This window comes from Euwallacea similis, chromosome 2, assembly GCF_039881205.1.
Source record: "Euwallacea similis isolate ESF13 chromosome 2, ESF131.1, whole genome shotgun sequence".
NCBI lineage: Eukaryota > Metazoa > Arthropoda > Insecta > Coleoptera > Curculionidae > Euwallacea > Euwallacea similis.
The window spans coordinates 2,606,412-2,628,423 of NC_089610.1; the positions used below are offsets into that span (position 1 = coordinate 2,606,412).

The 22,012-nt window shown below is 35.1% G+C and overlaps 1 protein-coding gene across 3 annotated transcripts in view; it reads right to left on the reverse strand.

The window, feature by feature from the left end:
* cno (adherens junction formation factor afadin) overlaps nt 1-22,012 on the reverse strand; it is a 59,045-nt gene that overhangs the window by 7,768 nt on the left and 29,265 nt on the right. For 2 of the 3 annotated variants that reach the window (XM_066405939.1, XM_066405938.1), the window contains exons 8-19: nt 12,326-12,522; nt 8,182-8,387; nt 7,789-7,866; nt 7,050-7,208; nt 6,774-6,944; nt 6,003-6,258; nt 5,393-5,548; nt 4,647-4,944; nt 4,298-4,489; nt 4,103-4,239; nt 3,732-4,053; nt 75-234 (exon numbers count right to left, since the gene is read on the reverse strand). In XM_066405939.1, coding sequence (XP_066262036.1) covers nt 75-234; nt 3,732-4,053; nt 4,103-4,239; nt 4,298-4,489; nt 4,647-4,944; nt 5,393-5,548; nt 6,003-6,258; nt 6,774-6,944; nt 7,050-7,208; nt 7,789-7,866; nt 8,182-8,387; nt 12,326-12,522 — 2,332 coding nt within the window. Of the gene's footprint in view, nt 1-74; nt 238-1,204; nt 1,260-1,565; nt 3,251-3,731; nt 4,054-4,102; nt 4,240-4,297; nt 4,490-4,646; nt 4,945-5,392; nt 5,549-6,002; nt 6,259-6,773; nt 6,945-7,049; nt 7,209-7,788; nt 7,867-8,181; nt 8,388-12,325; nt 12,523-22,012 lie in introns of all 3 variants that reach the window. The other variant, XM_066405940.1, reaches the window with a different exon arrangement.

Here is a 22,012-nt window from a genome sequence, read left to right on the forward strand (position 1 = left end):
AAAAAACGTGACATATAACACAGCAGCAAAAGAATACATATTTTCCTACTATAACTTCAGGTAGAAGTACTTACCCATCATTTAGGAAATTATTTGGTTGACTTCCGACAGCTCTAGGCGGATCTTGAGATGAGGAATGAATTTGATGCAGAGCAGGAACGGATTTGGAAGAGGGAATGGTGCGTTCTGAGTCGACTCGAGAAGGCAGATCTCGTTCAGACATCCGTCTGGGACCTGCTTATAAAAAAAGAGTCATTATTTACGGTCAACAGGTATTTTAGATTTGAGCAAATTCTATGGCGAGACTTTTTTTGTTGGGTACTGTTTTCTTGACTTGCCAGTGTAAAGTTTAATATTCTTTAATCAAAAAAGAAAATTGAAAATGAAAGTTTTCTTTTCATAGCGGACTTTCAAAAACTCAAACTTTTAAAATACATTGACTGGCAAATTGCCCAACAGAAAGCACCATCAGCAAACATAACAATAAGGTAAAGTAACGTCAAAATTATGATGGCTTCAAAAATGCTCAAATCTTTTATTTCAAGTAAGCTAAGGTCCAAATAAGACAGAGGATGTGCTTGGAAATATATTAAGGCAACAAAGAATATATTTGAGGGTTTTATAATGATTTCAATGTCATGTATTTTAAAATACTCTCTAATAAATTATTTATAGCCTTTAGCAAAATATATAAAACATTGGTCTTTTTTGAATAAAATGCAATAATAATAACTTTAAAAGAAGCTGCTTGAAATATAGCAAAATTGAATGCTACACGAAAACAAAACGAAGATAATCAGTCTCTAATAATATTCCTGTTCAAGTTTGGTAATAAGTAGTATCGGATTGAATTTGTTTATTTACTTAAAAATTTCAGAATAAAATTTTGTACTGGAAAACTGATAAATGTACATGTATTCAACGAATTGTTCAGGCTACCCCTCTTGATCAGGAATCATTAAAAACCCTTAAAAAGGTTTGTTTCCCCAAGTGTCAACACTTTTTACATAAGGCATTCATTGTAAATGGTATTTAAACCAATTTTAAAAACACACTACACAATTACGACGACAAACTGATACCCAACATTGAGCAAAATAACTCTTGAGGAACAGTAAACCACCAATTGAAACTTTTTATATATAAAAAAATCGGTAACATAAAAGTGCGGAAGACAGTATCGTAAGCTTACGATGAACAATACAAGCAGAGCCAGGTATGAGGGAAAAACCAGCTGCTAACCTAGCAGAAGCTTTCTGCTGTTGGCCACCAATACAAATGCCTTCGCGATGTCTTATCTGGAACGGATCTTCGACATTTTGCGTAACAGTTTGGCACGTTACGCAATAAACTGAAGTTTCCGGCACAGTGTTCTGTCTAAAGAGAGATTTCAGAGGTATTTTTTGGTGGGGTCGAACTCCGAACGAGTGCTGTTTGGCAAGTTTTTGTGGGGACATATTGCAAAAATTGTCCTGAAACTTCTCATCTTCATCTGCGAAACATACCTTCACTTCTCTGATTGGTTTAGTATTTGAATCAGGAAATTGAGGCTCCTGATCGCAAACCGATTCCACGATATTTTCTTCGCTAATGCAGGCGCAACTCTTGGTTTTTCTGGCCCTTTTTGGGGAGTCCGAAGAATTTTTTAAAATTGGACAATTTTTCTTGGCGTTCTTGCAGCATTTCTTTACTTGTTTTCTAGGTTTTATATCCGAGCAGCTTTTCCAAGTTTTAGGAACGCATTTCTTCCTTAGCACTATGATTTTTGGGCTTTTAGGTCTTTGGCCGTTCTCGTTATTCTTCAGTCTTTGTCCAGTTCTCAAGCTAGGCTTTCTGGTGACTACGTAGGATTCAGGAAATTTTTTTGGTTTACGCATTTGCGTTAATCTCTCTAAACTGTCGCACCGAATTAAATCACTATTCATCGTCTTATTGGTTTCTATGATCTCACTATAGCGCCTAGAGTCGAATTGGTTTTTAGGTCTTTCTTCATTCATTTTTAAATTCACAATATTGTTGAGATTATCAGTGTCGACGTTTTCCTTCAGCGATTCGCTGGATGCGGTATCTTTTTTGTCCAGCCTCTCAAGGCTGTTTTTCAAAATTCCTTTGAGTTTTGCAGAGTTATTTTTTACTGATATATCTTGGATCGACGAAAAATTGGTCCCGTTTACTGGAGTAAAATCTACGTTGAATATGCAGTTTCTATATTGACATTTGTGTAAGAAATCGTCGTTTAATATTGTAGAAGATATTTTCGATTCTGAACTGAATTTTCCTAAAACTATTTGTGGTTCTTTTATTTGGTCCTGATAACGTGTTTTTGGGGACAAATTTGGCTCTGACCAAAATCTCCCTGCAAGTTTCTTCAACACCCCGATATCAACCTCTTCATTGCCGATACTATCAATATTTTCAGTGCTTCTTGCCCTGTGTAGATTAATATTAAATTCGCTTTTCGACTCCGAACCGTTCAAACTCCAATCATGCAACAGCTTCAAAATCTCCAGTCTCTCGTATTCTGTCAGCTTATTATTCAAATTTTCTTCACTCACGCTCTTGCTCCGGCTACTAATAAAGTGCTTGGTTTTATTGAGAGCCGGTTCGCTGGTGGCTTTATTATCCCTTTCCAGATCTTTCGCATGTCGGATTTCAAAAGGACTTTTCCAATGTTTAAGTGGGGTGTCCGGGTCGATTTGGCTAAGATCTAAATTCGACTCGTAAATGCAACTGTTTATCGATGAAGTAGAGCTTGAAAGATCTATTAAAGATGTAGATGTGGCTTTTTGCCGGGAAAGCTTTTTGGCCCCAATACTAAGAAACTTATCGGTATCTTTAACACTCCTAATATCTACGAAACTATCGTTGATTTCTATAGAAAAGCTCTTGTTTTGAGCAAACTCTTGCGCTTTGCTTTTTGGCTTTACATAATCCTCGACCTTTTGCAGCTTCATGTTACAACCAGTTTCGTCGTACGTGAGAGTTACGTTTTTTGGAGATGGGTCACTAAAATCAGTTACTTGAAGGTTGAATACAGGCTCGTCGGTTTGAATTTCAATTCTGGGAATTATGAATTTACGCTTTTCAGTTTTGAATAGGCTATCGTCTGAGTTGAAAAATACGTTGTTTTTAGGTTTGTCAACTGGTGGTGTATAAAGATTGCCCGGATTCGAATATAAGGACTCGTTTGAGCCCATAGGGCTTCTGTGGTTGTAATAGTAATATTGATCATAAAAATTGGAATCCAAGGCTGCATGAAAAGAAAAGAATTCTAGCGTTAGCGTTAAATACATGAAATTTTGGAAATTAAAGAGTTAGAATAAAAGTCAAAGCATGAAACTTTTAAACATTTTTGTTAGAAAGGTGTCGCCCTTTGTCGATTTAATGTTTTCACATCGTTTTTCAGAAATATGGAAAAAATTAAAATAATGATTTTTTTTAAAAACTACTCCAACTTTTTTATTTCCAAATATTTTATGAATATGTATACCCATTAATAAAGCAATTTTAATATCGAATCTTTCCATATGTTTAGATGTTGCATTCTCTAAATAAACGATTAATGCTCATCGTGGCCATTACTACAGAACTAGCAGTACTTAATGTAATTTTAAAGTATACTTTCCCCATAACTTGAGCACCCAATAGTACTTAATCCAGGTGCACACTTTTACTATATTTAACATAACCATGAGTCTGTCATTTTATATCAATAAAATTGAAACACTCACCTCTCTGAGGTGTCGGACTAGGTTGTTGAAGCAATGTTGCTAAACCATGATATACAGCCCCACCTTTGGCTACTTCCAGAGTGACAACACTACCAGTTCTAACCAAAAATTCCGCGGCTTTTTCCTGAGTTATCCCCAGCAGAGACTGACCATCCACGGAAAGAAGCTGATCTCCAGCGGCTAGTCGACCGTCTCTATCAGCTGCGCCACCTGGCACTACGGATTTAATGTAGATTCCCAAACGCTCCTGTCCTGCGCCTTTAGCTGCCACTATGGAAAGACCCATGCCACCGCCTGCTTTGTGCAAACGTATTACCTGAACCTAAAAAAAATACTATGAACTTATGTTGGCTCCAAATTATGATATCAACCTCTGGTTGGGTTGAACTCAAAGCACTAGGTGGCCTTGGTACATTCATATATACCGTCCAAAAGCCAGAACTCGTTGGTTGGGCTGCCAATCTGCACAATCCTGCCGCTTGTAGAGGATGTAGGAAGTCTGCAAGACCTTGAAGAGAAGATAGTTTGTTTAATTAAGGCCATATACCGATTCAGCAAGAACTCACCTGGAGGGACTCCTTGGACAACATCACAGCTAAATCCGTCGTCCGGCAAAAGAAGTTGCAATGGAGGAGCGGGATCTTCGTATAAAGTCACTTCTCTGCCTTCTGCACGAGCTAGTTCATCAGCTACACTTTCAGCCGCTTTGGCCGCCTGCTCAAGAAGAGACGGAGAAGCGATTTTTTCGCCAGGTTCAGCTAAAGAACAACGTATTATAGTCTCGATTGTATCTGGCTAATAGCCGATTTTAAGCACTAATATAACACTCACTTTTGTTTATGATTGGAATTTTTAGCGCTTTTTTAAATTTTACGCTATTTCTCGCAGAAAATAAAATCTTGCAGTCAATCTTACCTTTGTATTGCATAAGCAAAGCTCCCAACTGCATTGAGTTGAGCTTGAAGCAGGCGGAACTCAAATTGGCCAAATCTTCGGGAGTGTGTTTAATGGCTTGTAATAGATGAGCGCATTGGACGATTTTGGCCAGATGACATTCAGCTGCCAGTTCCAGACCTTGTGACTCCGCCCACGCTTGGAGGTTACGCAGTCGATTGGCCAATTTGTTGCCAAAATTTCGAGTGCAAAGGTTGCTATTTGAGATCGCGTTTGTTAGCGCTTTTGCAGATATCCAATGGAAGAGTTGAGAGAAAAGCTGAAAAAATGATACATACATACGTTCCGCATAAAAAAGATCAATGAATCGAAATAGCTGAGAATTAAATATTATTGAATAATATCTACGTTAATTATTGTTGTCATTAATGGAATTGGAGATTTAAGCAAAGAGTGATATTTTAATATTAAATTTAATTTTTACATCTAATAAAAACAATATCCCTATTATTTTCAATGGTTACCATAAATAATTCAATATGTTCCCCGTTTATTACAGATTTTTGGGAGGAATAATGGGGGCCACTTTATACTTAATTTCTCCTTATTTTTGATTTATTTAATAAAGCAACATATAATAATTTTCTAGCCGCCATCACCACGGCTTATACTACAGATAAATATTCTTGAAAGACATCTGACATGGATCTGTTAATGTACAGCAAAAACAACAAAACGGGCAAGGAATGTAACTAATTTCTTCTTACCTGTATAGTCAATGCGGCATTTACCCTACATTTTCGCAGCAGGTTCATCGCCCCACTCAAAATATTTATGACCTCTCTTGGATGATCGTCTCCGGTTACCGACATTAAATAGGCCATGCCCGCGTTGAGTTCGTCTGTCAGGCAAGCGACCAAGTTCTATGAAAAAATAACAATTTTTATTGCTTTATTATTAAAAGTCTCTAGGGAAATAGATATAAAAGGATGGATAGTTTTGTTAAATAAAAACTTTAGGGAAAGAAAGAAAGAATCCCCAAAAACGGAATGAATGTCACTTTATTCTTTCTTTCCTGAAGATGGCTACCATTGTCTCCTTGTTTAAGGAGGGTAAAAGAGATTTCGAATCTCTAGAGCGTTGATAATTGATACCTACCTAATATGTAACAAAATTCACTTTTCCGTTATTATTTCTTTCCTTTGCATACTGTAATATAAAGGGTAGTCTGATACCAATGATTAGAATGATACCAATAATGCAATGATTTTGGTCGATCTTGACTAAATAGGTTATTCGCATTTAAGGTTTTTCCAATTCAATCCAACAAAATTAACTATAATAGTCTTCCTTTTTATCTTTATGAGATTACCTTACCTTGAAAGCTAGCTGAACAGCGTCGGCCAGCGTATCCTGTGCTTGCAAAGAAAATGCGCTAATGTGCCTGTCATTTTTTAGAAAATGAAGCAATTCGCTGGCATTGGCCAACCAAAAGGCTTGCGACGTGCTCTCCGTGCTTCTATCCTGCACTGTGTGCCGGATTAACATGGCGGCATGCTGAAGCAGTAAAGTCAATTTGTGGGCACGTTCCGTTGGGGTCAGTTCCGGCCTGTAATGGGTCGACGCTCGATACCTGAAACAATAAGAAAAATTGCACCTACGTTTACACATAGTCAACACACAATTTAGTCTAGGAAAAATCTAGAAAATATGTATATAAGTGTGACCAAAGAAATGGAGAAATTATTTATAAAAACTACCTTTCGCCAAATGAGAAAGAATATATGTATATATAAATGGACATTTGATAAATCAAAAGGTAGATAATGCCTCGATTCCCCAATTCATTCGATTCACTCTTGATAATGATGGAATGGAATAGAATGAAATTGGATAATGAAGGATTTTTTTCATTGTTGACCTTTAATGTCCAATATCATGTTTTAAAAGCAAATTAATGGATCTTCATTTTGATTAAAAACAACTTCCTCTATTTAAATCCCTGGCGAAAATATTGAAAGATAAAGTTTGAATATGTTGAAAAATGTCACAATTCATCAGCTAACTTAGCAATAAGTATTATTCTGAGGTGCAGTAGTCAATTAAAACCATCACCGAAATTAAGAAATAATAGTAATAACAAATTACCTGGCACATAAGTAGAGCGTATATGCTGGGGCCAGCCTAAATGTAGGTGTTGTAACATCCAAATGCGTAATAACTCTAGCCAAAAACTGCTCTTGAGGATCTTCGGGAAATTCCAGAACAGCCGGTAAAATCGGGTCTTGGCCTCGTGGATATCTGTCCATACCGCTTAACCTAAGAAAAATTTGCTATAAAGAATTCTTCCAATCCAAATTTCCTTGAAAACACTTTAATCCATTAAAAAAAAACCTCAACCATTTTTTAAAACTAAAACAGTACCTATTTTCCGACCTGCTATCAGACCCTAAAGACCTATTATCCTCTCGAGCTCCGCTATGTGTGGACACAGTCTCGACATTTCCGTCAATATCGAAAGTGGTTTCTATATTTTCTCTAGAACCTGACGCTTGTGTCGGACTTAGAGCTCTAGGTGATCGGCTAAATGAAAGTAAAAGTAAAATAAAACGAACAAATAAAAACAAAGAAAAACGGTGCTACAAAAAACATACCTAAAATTCAACTTAAATTAAAACAAAGGCCAAGAATAAATTAAAATAATGACTTTGAGTGGCTGATGTAAAAGTGTTGTTCAGTCTTTTTTGCAATCGTTCAATTTCTGGAGAAAACACTAAACTCGAGGGAGAAACTTGAAGCTCATGTTATTGCTGAAACTTTTGTCGATACTCTCCGAGTACCCATCCAGAGAAGCTTTTAACGTCAGTGCTTGGATTTGATTTAAATACTTAATAGAAATCACTGCGGGTTCCCAAGTTAAATTATATTGATTTTCTCGCAGCAACAACAATTCTGATATGCGACAACATAACATTACCATAAAAAATGCGTTTCTGAGTACACTAAATTCGCTCCTCCATGCATTTTGCACAACTCTCTCTACACAGTTTAATTAAACTCCCTGCAACTTCTGAATAATTCACAAACAAATTTTACACTCTCCCAAATTAGTAAAAAGAAATTTTAACATTCATGATATTAATTAATGAAATTGTTTCCTTACCTTTCATATATGCGAGCCTGGTTGTCTAGGTTTCCAAGCGGATGCCGCGTTCTATCCTCCTGAGTAGGATCGACAAATCTACAAATTGGAACCTAAGTGTTATTAATCGTTTTAATAACTAAAATTTTAATTAGTTTTTTTGTATATTACGGGCAATCTTCGGCAATTTATCAGGTATCTTTTAATAAATACCAGAAACTATTTTATGATGATACAATAAACATAACATTAAAAGGTAAAAGAAGATTTAACACATATAAATAAATTCAGTATGACCAAAATAAGATAACAGACACTTTTTCATTTTATTAATATTCTTGTAATTATGCAACTTTTTTGCGGCTCTTTACATCTGTCTCTTTGACCAAACATCAATGGTATCTTGACACCTACTTGTACGTATTGCTGTTTCCGAACTTAACCAGACACCCATTAGTCAAAATGGTCGTTTGATGGATTCTTTGACCGTTGACATAAGTGTGAGCATCGGCGTGACAAGACGTCAGAGAGGTGATTCCGTCAGAGTTGGTGATGACGCAGTGACGTGGTTGAATGTGCGGACCGTAGAGCTGGAGGGCTATACCGTTGGCAGATCCAACCTGAAAGAAACTTCTAGTATTAACAATTTTTGTTGAATATTAGGAATTTATGGATTGTGATTTCATCAAATTTTATATGTGATTGTAGCTATTTCGATTTAGCCAAACAATTAAAATTTCTTTAAGAGCAAATTGTGAATCTCCTGGTAACTTTCAGCAGTAACATAATTTTCATAGAAATGCAAAAAAAACACAAGAAGCCCATTCCTACATAAACTCTTCAGTGCCCAAATCTGTATGTAATAACAAAAAACAGATTTACATCGTTTGTTTGATTTATTATATATTATTGTAAAGAAACGCGAAAAGCACATTATACATATTTTTGTTGTTTTTGGGCAATTTGGAAAAAAAAGGATGATTACAAGTCCCGCCAGGAATTAAAAAAGTTTATTCTGAAAATTTAAACCAAATAAAATACGTCTTTCACTAAAAATGAAATAACGCGAAATAAAACTGTTATAACGAAAAAATATTGTCATATAAAATATAAATAAATAAAAGTTTACAAGACATTCAACTAAACCAAATTTCACAGGTGTGATATAATGCACACAGCATAACTTTTGATCTAATAATAATGATAGATGGAAATATGAGTTCACGCATGCACACCAATCCCAACAATATATGTTCCCCACAAGTATTGACATGCAAGAGCGGTTGAAATATGCTCAAATTACAGAACAGTGGTTGAAACAACAGCAAGACTTGTCGGGCATTAAAGGGTTAAATCTACCCGTATTACTTCAGGTCAAAGTTCAACTTTGAACCTTTAAAACACGTTCATCTCGAAAGGTATTGTTTTACAGTTCATTGCAAGGGTTATCTAACAATTAACGGCCTATTAGCGCTCGTTAATTATTAATAAGCGGCTTCATGAAATCCATTAAGTATACAAGATTAACAATTTCTGATAAACTGTTACTAAGTGTACGGTTTCTTTTCACGCAATTTCTCTTTTCATTACCACTTGACAACCAGTAAAGTTTATGTCGACTTGTCGCCGCGAACTGCCATTTTATGGGCATGAAGTTTCAGCATACTGTGACGATATTATCAGAATTTTTAACACTACCCAAAGAAGTGGTAAAATAAATGGGATTTGAAACACAGTTCGCGAAAATTTTAAATTGAACTATGTAAAATTTAATCTTGATTTATTGCAAATATGTCGATATCAATGTCGTGGTAACTCTATCAAGAAGATAATTTTCACTGAAATGGAGGAGATATCGGGAATTAGAGGTAAATTATTAAATTCCCGTTAGATTCAACATAAGGTTAGTTTCCATAGGAGTTACGAACCTGACCGATACTAATTCTCTCTCCTGTTTCCATGGTAATTGTCTTGTAGTTAAAGTTGACAGCATATTATTCACACCGTAATTTTACAATTAATGGTCTTTTTTGAAGCAGTATTATCAATACCCTTTCATAAAGTGATCCCCAGAAAAACTTGATAAAAGTAACAACAAAAGGGCATAATCCACTCCTTTGAGGCATTCACTAATATAACTGTCACAAAAGTACGAAATTAATTATAACTCCGAGGATGGTGCGGATGTTTACCAGTAGTAGCACTGCAAATGCAGATAAATTTGTTTCGGTGTTGAAAGCGAGGCTCGGTGTTATTTGTCCTGTTTCTTGTATTTGATGTGAAGCACCGTTGTTAGATCTCCCGGGATTGCATTCGTGTGAAATGCATACCGCGTTTTATTCTTCTCCGAAAGTAAATACATATGATGGTCTGAACAACATGGAATAAATTCCGCAAAACTCCAGGTATGTGCTGGATTTGTGAGGCGTGTTTAAAAGGATTTTGCATTCTAGTTCTACCAATTATTTCAGTTTTCTTCTCATTTCATGCAGGAAAAGTTTAATTTCCTTCCTTCTTTAATTGGGACGAAACACGTGCGGCCGTTACTCAGCTTTTTCTTTCACCTTTCTGATCTTTTAAGGAAATTTCTTAAAAACGTAGACGCACTCAGCATTAAATTCCTAGTTAATTAATTTATTTTGCATACTTCTTTGGATTGTATACTAATTTAATTAATGTATCTGGTAATTACTATTCTAAAACTGAGGTACAACATACCTGATCATTTTTAGTAAATACAACTAATTACCTTAGTAACTGTTTTTTTTTAAATTAAAATCTGCTACTTAGTGATTGTTCAAATTATACTTTTAACAATAAAATGCACAATATCGATTACAGAGCGGAGTAAAACAGACTCGACTGTTGCCGGCACTATTAACTGAATGATTCCTTTCAAATTTAATTATAAAAATCAATTTAGATAAAACGCAGAGCTAAAAGCACCAAGGGCAATCTAACAGTGGCATATTGTTTTTAACATCAACTCCCTAGGGAAAGCAATGAGTGTTCTGCTTCAACACGTCACTCAAACCTGCTGATAAGAACTCCATAACGCTTGAAACTGAAACTGCACATCGAGTCCAATAAGATGGAAACCACGGTCTTTTGTTCTGAATAACTGGAAATCATTATCGTGATAATCTACATACTTGCCGTAAACCATTTTCGCCCTGCAGTCACGCAGAACGCTAATTGTGACCTATTGTTTCCGCAAATAATGGGAAACAATGTGTTAGACGAACAATATCTCAAATACAGAAAGCTGGCAGCGTCTAATCTACTGTAATCTGTTACAAAATTAACGTCCAAATGAACAGTATGGAAAAGCGTTAAATTCTCGTTGGGATTATTCCTGTATGGGGGAAATGTGAATGATGCAGAGCGGCATGAGGGGTGGGAATTGCATTATTAAAATGGTGGTTACTAGGCGAAGGACATTACTTTTCGCTTTAGACATTATTACGGTAAAGTAATTAAATAACTTTTTTGAGTGACTAAAGGATTTTAGAAATTGTCTCTAGCTTTTTGGCCTTCGATACGACATTACTGCTGATCTTTTATTGGAAAAATGTTCTACTCATTTTTGTATTTTAGTTGCAGGAATGTTAAAGAAAGAGTCACCCATTACATTATCTAACATTTTTGTTACGATTAGATATGACATTGGCTATAGGATACATAAGAAGGAAGCTTGAGATAAATTTTTATATTAAATTCTCAGTGTACACTTCAGTACAAGTGGTACCACAAAAAAGTTTCAGATGGTAAAACAAGAATTGATGATAGATAGATTTATTCGGGACAGATATATGTCGCCAATATTTAACAACATTAAGGAAAATTCTCCTTTAGTTAGTATATGTTCACTAATTACCTTAAAATGTTGGACAATGCAGTATTCTAAATAATAATGCAAGTGAATGACTTTAAAAAAGCGTTTTCGTGTATTTCAATTTGGCAACAGCAAAGTAGAAATAAGTGGGGCGGGTCACGCTTGTCTTATATTTTCCGCATTTCTCCTGAAGTTTTCATTCAGGCTAAATTACCGCAGCAGCAAATTACCACGAATTGCACGAAAAGAATGTTCAAGGTAAATATTTCCGACGCATTTACCCTTATATTACTACCTACATTGAAACCCAACTAAAGACGAAGGAAATATATCCTTGAGATAGGAAAAATTAAAAAAATAAAGTTCATACATTACGCTAATTAGGTTTATGGAAAACCACATTTGAATCGAAATATCGATTAGATTTTTAGTACCTAACAATGAAAACAAGATCCTTCATATTTATCGCAATAATATCGAAAATAATGGTAATATCCGGGCAATGAATATTTCACTGCCACAGGTGATGGTCTGTAATATAAAAGATAATAGCAGCCCGTTCGATACTATTAAAACCCAATACACAATAATATTTTAACGCCAAACTGTAAAAGGTTTCAAAAAGCTCCTGCAATTTTTTTGTACTGCTTAATGCCCTTTTCCTTTGTTCGTTAAATATGATCAGAGAGGGTGAAAAGGGCTTTTATGAGTGCTTAAACTCACCTCCATAACGTCATTCACCAGCCTGACTGTCTTGTTAGTGTCCGCTGGATGAGGCGCTTGTCCATCTGGACCCAGTTCCAAGAGGAAGGGGGCCGCATCCGCCCTTTGGTCTCCCCTTACACCTCCAAGCGGTTTTTTCTTGCGTTTGCGTGGAGCACAGTCCGCAGGGCGCCGTCGTACATGGAACATTATGGAGCCTAAAACAAAACTTAATTATATTTTTTTTTTCAATAAAATCAATGGCATTATTGATGGGAAAATCTGACCTATTTTCCTTGTGAATTTTTTCATTTTTTTAAGCAGCGCGCTTTACAAGGTACAACTACTCGGCGAAAAACATTTTGGCAACTGGAAATGTGAGAAAACGCGGCAGGGTTCAAGTTTATTAACATATTTCACTAAAAATAGACCACATTGCGATGTTTCTCCGAAGTGAGGAATGAGCGGTTCTTTGTATGTAACCTGTTTAGGCTGAAAGGTTTAAAAATGAAACGCCAGGAGTGCTCTATGTGAAAAGGAGTGTGAATCTTAAACGGAGAAATTTGGCTTAGAAATATAGGTATGAACGACAGGAAGAGCTACAAAAATATAAAACAAAATTATGAATAATATTAAGCCAAAATCGACCTATCGCCTCTTACATTATAAGTAGTTTTTCTTAATTATAATAGAATATTTTTGTTTTAAAATACTGACCCAACTTTGGTTATGTGTCCTTTAGATTAAACCTTTTCGATTCGCCATTTATGTACTACGCAGATCAATTCGCTTAAATGAAGAAAAAAACAAACAGTTCCATCAGTACGTTAAAGCTATTCGATAAAAAAGACATTTGTAATATTAGTGGGCGTAACACTAAGAGGTCGAGCTGCATTTGAGGTCTTTACATAGACAGCAACTATATTTATAGTTTATGTGTCCTCGCTTTAATTTAACTAATTACATAGATGAAAAATATTGCACTACCCAAACATCAAATTAATCCTGGAAAATACACAGAAACCGAAACGTTCTTCCTAATATTGCAATGCAAATTTTACTTCATAAATATGTAAATTCTATGCCAAATTCGATCATTCCGACGATATGAAGCGTCGCGTTTGCCAAACGCGTAATGCATGTAGAATTTTCCTCGTAATACTGAGGAAAACAGCTCTTTTGTTTTCCTTTCAGGGTATAATTTAAGACTAATTCGCAGGTACCACTAAAATGTTCATCTTTCTATGTAGTATATGCTTTAACAAAGGTTGATTCGCACTAAAAACATAAAGAAAAACCATTTCAGGAACGATACATGAAAAAAATTCTGTGAATAGAACCTCATGCCGTGTGTGCAGTTGACACATCCATGATTGTCAATTGATTTATGGACTAGCAGGTCCGTTCGGCTCCCTCTTTGCATAGAATACATGGAACAGTAGGAAATGCAGATTTTCCGGTATGGTTTCATTAACGACCGCGGTGCATTTCACAAAAGGCCTGATGACAGTATTAGCGAATACGAAATTAAAAAGACAAAGACGAATTCTTCTATTTTCATATGGATGCACTTTGCTAGATCGAGTAAACAATTTAAATTTTGATGAATGAATGCGAGCATGTAAATATATGGACATGACGTGATGTCTCTTTCAAATTGAAATGGATAGATGGTTTTTCTGTATTTTTATTTGATCTGCAATTTGATTCCATTAATAGGCCCAATTTTTAAAATTTCGGCCTTATTGCATAGATTATTGTCCATAACCTATTGTTTTGGAGGTTTTTTGTGAAATAAGGCTAAACATTCTAAAACAATATAATGTCTCCACATAACTGCTTCTGGGACAAGAATTTTCGTGAAAGATTTTTCCGATAATGAGTCTAAACATTTTGCCTAAATCAGGGTAAGAAATCCATTCACAAAATTATTACACACACACGAACACAAATAATTTATAAATATCCAGAGAGAATTCTCCCTAAAGCTATTTCCATTGCAAAAAAATCGTTTTATAGCTATACCTCCTATATTCACTTGCACGACTTCAAGCCCAGTTTATTAATAGAATTTGTTGACTTGTGCCAAGTTTACATTGGTGCAACGAATCTGGTTCTCGGAAGAAAGCGTGGGTTCGAAACCCACGCCTAACACCAACCGGTTCCTAAGGGAATAGAGCATTAGACTCTCATATCTTAACGGGTTATGCCGTCCTTTGATTTTCGAAAGTCTTGTGTCCTTCATCTACACTGGTTTGATCGGAATTCTATTCTGCGTACCCCGCACCTTTCCTCAATCGGGTTTCCGAGGCTTGTACCACTTAGTCATAAATTCCGTGAATCCTTGCTATATATGTATAAACTGGATGAAAATACACAGAATTATTTTTGCTTATTAAAATCTCCCAGAAATATCTCAAGGCGTTTTCCTTTCGGAAATATCACCCAAAGAGCGAGCAACCATGCTTAGTCATAAATTCCAATAATTTTACAGTTTTATCAGTGCATATAAAAAAATCGAGAACGTTTTCCTTAGATTACATTTTCTGGTTGCTCATCAGAAAGTTACCGTTGATTTTTCCAAGACAGTCGTTTAAAAAGTAAACAAAAAAAGTGAATGAGAGAAAAAAAATTGGAGCAATAAAGAGATGGGATTATTACGTATTAAAGTGGTCACAAACACTCTTATTATAAGGATTGTCGGAGAGTCATCACAAGAAATATGGAAGGAGAGGAATATCCCTAAAAATAAACTAAGTTCTCGTCATCCCAAGTAGATGAAACTGAAGTCGCTTGGACAAACATTCAATAAGATTAGAACAGTCACGCTCGAATTCACACAAATCAGCTAAATAGGAACAGTACTATTTTACCCTCCAATTTGCTTTAAACTGGAAGAGAAACCCGCATTAAATCAACACGCCTAGCACATAATTAGCTCGTTTTTACCAAACATGATTGCACTTCTGGTAGAAGTTTCCCCGCTCTTTTTACATCTTATTTCATTCCTAACATTGTATGCAAATGGTGGATATCCAGGTCAGACATCTAATTGCGGTTTCATTGTTTCAAATTGCAAGTTTAATTTCGGACGTCTCTCGCGCTTAGTTTAATTGCCAGGTTAATTCTGTTATAATGGGGCGATTACCATTGCAATGATATATCGAATCCGGTGCTTATTTTCGAGTTCAAAAAACTGATCAAATAAAAAGTACATCTTTTTTTCATTTTTGAACATGCTGAATGAATTTTCGATTCGATTAAAACCTTAACTCAACTGTACACCGCATAACAATTTTCTATTAAGCCGCCTCTACACCGAGCTATGTTGAATATAAATTTTTAATCAAACCAGTGAGGTTCATCCAATCCTGTTCTGAAGTAGGTACATATTGGATCATGCATAGTTTCCAATTTTCTTTACCCCGCCATTTAATGTTGGTATAACGATCAGAATAGCTTTTACGAGTTTACGGAAAATTGGATCGAGAATTTATTAGGCACTGATAAAGATTTTATTATCAGGATTGTGGATTGAAAACAATGGGTCTGAAAACGCCGAAAGATCATTTCCCGACTTTTTGAGGAATTTATCGCATATAATTTGATAGTATTAAAATCTTTTCAAGAAGTGCAAATTCCCTAAAGGCTCCCATTAACAGCTGCTTGTCAAATCAAATTGTCGGACGAAATCTTTAAGTGCTACAGCACTCAGCCATTGCAAATTTATGACTATACATCAGGAATGTTTTCAATACCCAATTTTCGCAATTTCAAAAAAAAACTTCAATACATTTCTATCTCAAAAACAAATTCAATTTTCCTTTGTGACGTTGCTTTCCTCACAAGATATACTTGCAAGTCCCATAAGATCGAAGGATATTTAATTTATTTATACCAAAAGCTGGTAAACACCGCAATTTGTCAATATGATTTAGGCAGCATTCTTAATTTATTCATGATGAGAACGTGGCACGTTCCCCCAATTGGACCCCTGTGGATCGAATTTACCAAAAAAAGCTAATTCCCATCGCTCAAGCTGTCCACGAGATGGATTTGCTCTTCGAAAAGGTATTCAAATTCATTTTTATTTATTAGACTCGTTCTCGAAACGGGTATACTTTCAGAAGTCGAGGTTGATAGGACGCATCAGGGTGTAAAGTGATTTTGATAGAAAGTGAGCAAACGAAAAGGATTAGTACATTTAAAGAGGGCGTTATGCCAGAATGGCTTCAGATTCAGACACAATGGGATAAAATGCGTAAAAATACACACAAACGGGATTTTTTTTACATCTTCACAAAGGAGTTTTAAATGATATGTTAACTTACCAATGGTATAACATTGTTTTTGAACGTGATAATGTTGACACTTCCAATCCTGACAAATAACCATTTTACTAATCAAACAAAACTATAACACAATGGTTGAAACCGAACTTCACTCCCCTGTGGTAAACGACAAACTAAATAATGAAGACACTTGATCCTTTCGGTACTCGAACCGATTCTTTTAAGGATAGATTTATATGTTTCAAGATAAGTTACAGCAACTTATAGATAAGTGCACTTTTAAGAGTCTAAAGAACATAGAACAGATCTCTCCCAATGTCAAGAATGTTAAGCAATAAAAACAATGTTTTTTTCTACGCCCACAGTTAATTGTTATAAATATGAAAACTCTTGACAGAAATATAATAGAGATAATAGCTAATAATGGCTGGCATTAAAATGCCTCAGAAGCTTAAATTAGAAAGGGTCGAAATCCTAACAGGGTTTTGGTTGGAATGTTTCTGGTGTAGACAGAACACTTACGATCCCAGTGAATTATCTACTTCCGGTAGTTAAGATTATGGACAGTCAAAGGTATTTATAAAGCATAGAAAAATGAACAACCACAAAACTCCATTTAGATCTCAATTTATCGCCTGTTCAAGAAAAGAATATTTGCAACAAAAGATAGATTCGGAAAAGATATTTCGACATTTGTAGGCATCATTTCAAAGAATTTAATTTTCTGAAGTCAGAATGCGATTCATGCTACGACCGAGGGATAACAATGAATATGCAAAATGCGAGTTTCTCGCTTTGCGAAAGTCGATCTTCCGGGCGATCACATTTTCCCCCTTTCGTGCATTTCATAATCAAATATTTACGTAAATTTGTAATTTTCCGGGAAAAGAAATTGTTTATTTTGGTTAATTGAGAATTAATATTGGGAATTACTTTTAGGTATTTTTAGTGAGATTTACAATGTATTTCAATTTAATAAGCCATTGCAATGAAAGCCAATTATTAGAAACGCACGTGCAAGACCTCAACCCTATACTAAACAAAGAGTACTGTGATTAAAATTCTAATTTTGAAATGTAAATAGAGCAATACATTTCCGGTGTACAAATATAGCAAACCGCTATTCAGCATCCTACATTTGTATACAAAATGTTATTCGTTTAATTTTACTGTGGTTGATGATTATTTTGGTAATGGCAGACTTCACATACTGGAGAATTCCAGAAAAAAAAATCTTTTTTTGTGTAACTTTCAGAAAGGAAACGGAGCACTTCAAGGAGGGATCTTCAGATTAGGTGTTCATTCATCTTTAAAATTTTAAATATTCCATGTAAGTGTTGTGTTAGCACTTCATCGCTCGTTTACCTAAAATATATCGCAATAGCGCATTTTTATTTCGAGATATATGAAGAATAATTAAGTATATAATGCAGCTAAATACATAGAATATATAAAAAATTACACATATCATCCCGGCATCAATATCTAGAACATTTCATTAAATTGTCGTGATAAATAAATAAATACAGAAAAGTGAAAAAATAGTGTTAAATTAAATATTTAATTACGGCAGATTTTAGCTATCACGAAAGTTTGAATTGTCTCACTGTAAATGCCAGAGGGTGTTTCAATTTACAACGCAAATACTCTCACGGAGAATCCTCGTAATCGCAAAAATAATAAGGCGTAACGCAATTCCATTGGTAAAAAATGTCTATTTTACAGTGGTGACATTTTCAACATTAATGGAATAGCGTGATTCCACTTAAGGTTCAGCTGTATTGTCATTTTTTGACTTTAATTTACATTTAAACTATTTTCTCGACGACATCCACGTGCGTCTTCCTGACAAACAATAGGACAAACCCAAAAACACAAAGTTAAATCACCGTAAGACAATGACGCCCACGACTACTGAACACGACATGACTTCAATCTTTTTCTGAGCCATCAATTAGGTGGAGTAATGGGTTCGTGTTTTAAATAGACTTCGTCTTTAAATGCACATTATTGTACAAGAAAGTAGCTAATAATTTGGTTAATACATGTATGTCGTAAAATGTTTAACCTAAACTAGGAAATAAATGATTTAAAACATCGCAGACGTCGTTAGTAGTATTAAAAGAAACATAAGTAATGTTTTGTTATGAAGTTTTAAATGTGTTTACACATTTCATGGGTTTGATGAGAGTCGCATTAGGTACCACATATGGCACTGTTTTTAAGCAGTAATACTAGGTGATTTATGGTAGACAGAATAGTTGATATAGGAATGGTTTATGCAGGAACATGAGAACACAATAGTATGATTAAATTAATTCTCTTAAACAATTTATTATTTTTCAAGGAATAAAGGAAATGAAGGGTAGGAGGGAGAGACTATATATATATAATAAAATATATAAAAAATCAAAAGACTTGCAAACTCTCTAACAAAAATGCGAAATTTTATGAAAACTTGGCATTCTCTTAGAATTTGTAAATGTGACGTGTTATCTACGCAGTATATTCTATGACAAATTTTCGTAAGTGTTTACTTAGTTTACCTACTTAATGTTGATTTTACTTAGTTCCAGTCGAAAACGTCTTTAATTTCATTATTTGTCTTGTGACGCCGTCTAAAATGTCCAAGTAAATGTAATTTGACTCGCTTGTCTCGGTAAATTACCGGAGAGATACCTTTATTATCGCATCTCCCTTTATTAGTATTTTTGTTGTGTATGTTAAGACAGGATAAGAGCACACATTTAGAGCTTTTCCTCTCATTACATAAGCGCCAAGCTTCACGCTTTAACACGCTTAACATGAGAAAATCTTAAAGGCCGTCACTATCTGCCGACACATCTAAAAGTTATAAAGTAAGAAAAATAACATTGCATGAAATTTCACTTCAAACTGAAATTAAGATGATTTGTAATAATGTGAAAGATGGTATGCAGTATAAGTTTTTATGGTTAGTTTAGGAATCCCGGAAGTTACAAAGTACTTTAAACGGAAAAAAATTGCAAGTTTCGTTTCTTAAAAGTTTTTTTTCATTAATGGATAAAAAAACCTTATATCCAAATTGCTTATAAAAAAAACTGGATGCACACGGGTAACAGCTTAAGTCAAGCCCTTCATTTGTCTTTAACTATCAGCACAAACACAAAAAATTTGACGATATCTGATCAGCAGAGTCTCTTAAATTGGACTTTCCAAACTTCAAGTCTTTCCTCACTTAAATGACAGTGAACTTTTGTTCGTTTCCGAGGTCCCTTCATCAATCATAAAAAAAATCAGAAACAAGAAAGATATAGAAATATAATTAGCGATATAGAAATATAAAATTATATCACAACGCAGTGCTAAATACATATTTTTTATTTCTCTCTTTCAGAAATGTATTCAATAATATATATATTACGCAAAGATTAAAGTTATAAGTAAATGGAAACTAATCCAATTAAAATACCTACCTAACACCACCTCATAATCGCCATTCCTCACTCTCTTCAGCGATCTAAAGCTCATCATCTTGATATTCCGACCAGTTCCCGACAAAACTGGAATTTCTTCTATATTTTCATCTTTCTATTATTTAGATTATCCCCGTTTTCCGAAAGCAGAATGATTGCTGCGATTTAAAATCTCCGTATAAGCACTTCGATCAGGAACGTTGTGTTGTACAATATTAACACTGCGAGTAATGTCTCTGCGTAAAAGCCTATGAAATGTTTCAGTTTGGCTTTTAGTGCCGCTTTGTCAGGGCGATATTTACCAGATGAAGGTGGCATGATGATGGTATTGTTCACTGTATGCAAAGAAAATAGTAATTATGAATGGAAAAACATGTATCGACTGGGAAGGGGCTTAATTACTGTGCGCTTGGAAGCAACAATATTGTCACGATATGGAAAGGAGTGCCTATTAGGGATCAATGTGCGAGTCACTTAGTTAATGACGGGCTCAGATTATGGATTTTGTAGAACTAAATTGAAATCAAGCTATAATAACCAGAAAAGCAACTCTTGGATACCCAGTGGACAAAAGTACAATGTTCCTGGATTTGAGAATCTTTCATGCTCAATGTATGCTTTTTTTTAAAGAAGTGTAGCACATTTTTCCTTTAGGCAACAATAAAACTCTTACAACTCTAAATACTTCGATCCAAAAATTCCAAGAAACTCATTAAATTTGGATATTGGATTTGGAGTGCGCTATTCTGGTCTCACACTGAACATGTTTCGATCTGAAATATTTATTTGTTTGGATCTGGGACTATGTCAGCTTTCCATTGCGTGTTACAATACTTGAACTAAAAAAGGTATACATTACGCATTTGTATTTATTTAATTCATTTCCAAAATATACCAATTTGAGGAATGTTTCTCGCAAATATTTAGCACACAATAATAACATAAATATAAGTGGGGCCTATTTGACGGGAAGATTAAGAAAGTGAACTAGCATGTGACTTTCAAGTTTTCAAATTTTTCGTTAGAACGAAATTACCGTTAAAAACTTAAATCGACGTTACTGTGCATAATTCGCGGAAGTACGACTCACAAATTTAAAACGCGTTACTCTCGCGCCGAATTCCGAGTACGGGCCCATTCCGGATCGGCTCCGGTTTCCGCTCAATTGACGACAGATTATCCGGCAATCGCGCCAAACGCCGCCGCGTGGAACTAACGACTGCAACCCATCAACTTGATAACAACCCTTAATGTTACATTTTGAAAACAGGCGCCACCGGCACACTTTCTACATGGAGGGGGATGGCGAACACTGCCAATGGCGCTCTTGTAACAAACCATTAATGACTATGTGTGGAACATGTACGGCCACTAGATGGGGCTACAGACATTGTGTGAAACAGGGGGAAATATAAGTGTTGTTACCCTGTATGATCCTTACGCACCCCATGGGGGGCTACTTTCAGGCATAGACATGGTCGGAACCAAAATTGTTAAGTTTCGAAAAAATGTACAAAAAGTTGAAAATGGAGTACAATTTAAAGCTCGATCAATTTCAGCGGTTTCCGGGAAAAAGCTAAAAACTTAAATTAAAACCTATAATCCACAATTAGTAAAAGTGACTTTAGATCATTAAATACCTTTAATTTCTTAACGAAAGTTGGGCGCTAAGTCCAAAGAAGATAGAAGACATTTTCCATTACTCCATTTAGTTTTCGCGGGACTGAACTGTCTGCGGTATTGGTTTCGATCCCGTATGTACAATTACACCTAGGCCTCGACCTCTGTGTTTTATATTAAGATCGAGACATATAATCGATCATGAAAAAAGTGAAATTCAAACTATGAATTTGTTATCATCAAAAAAAGTGAAGAATAGTTTCTGCTATTTAAAATTGTATAAATAAATTATATAATATGTGGTAGTGAGGTGGGACAATACAACAAAAAGGGCTTATGCA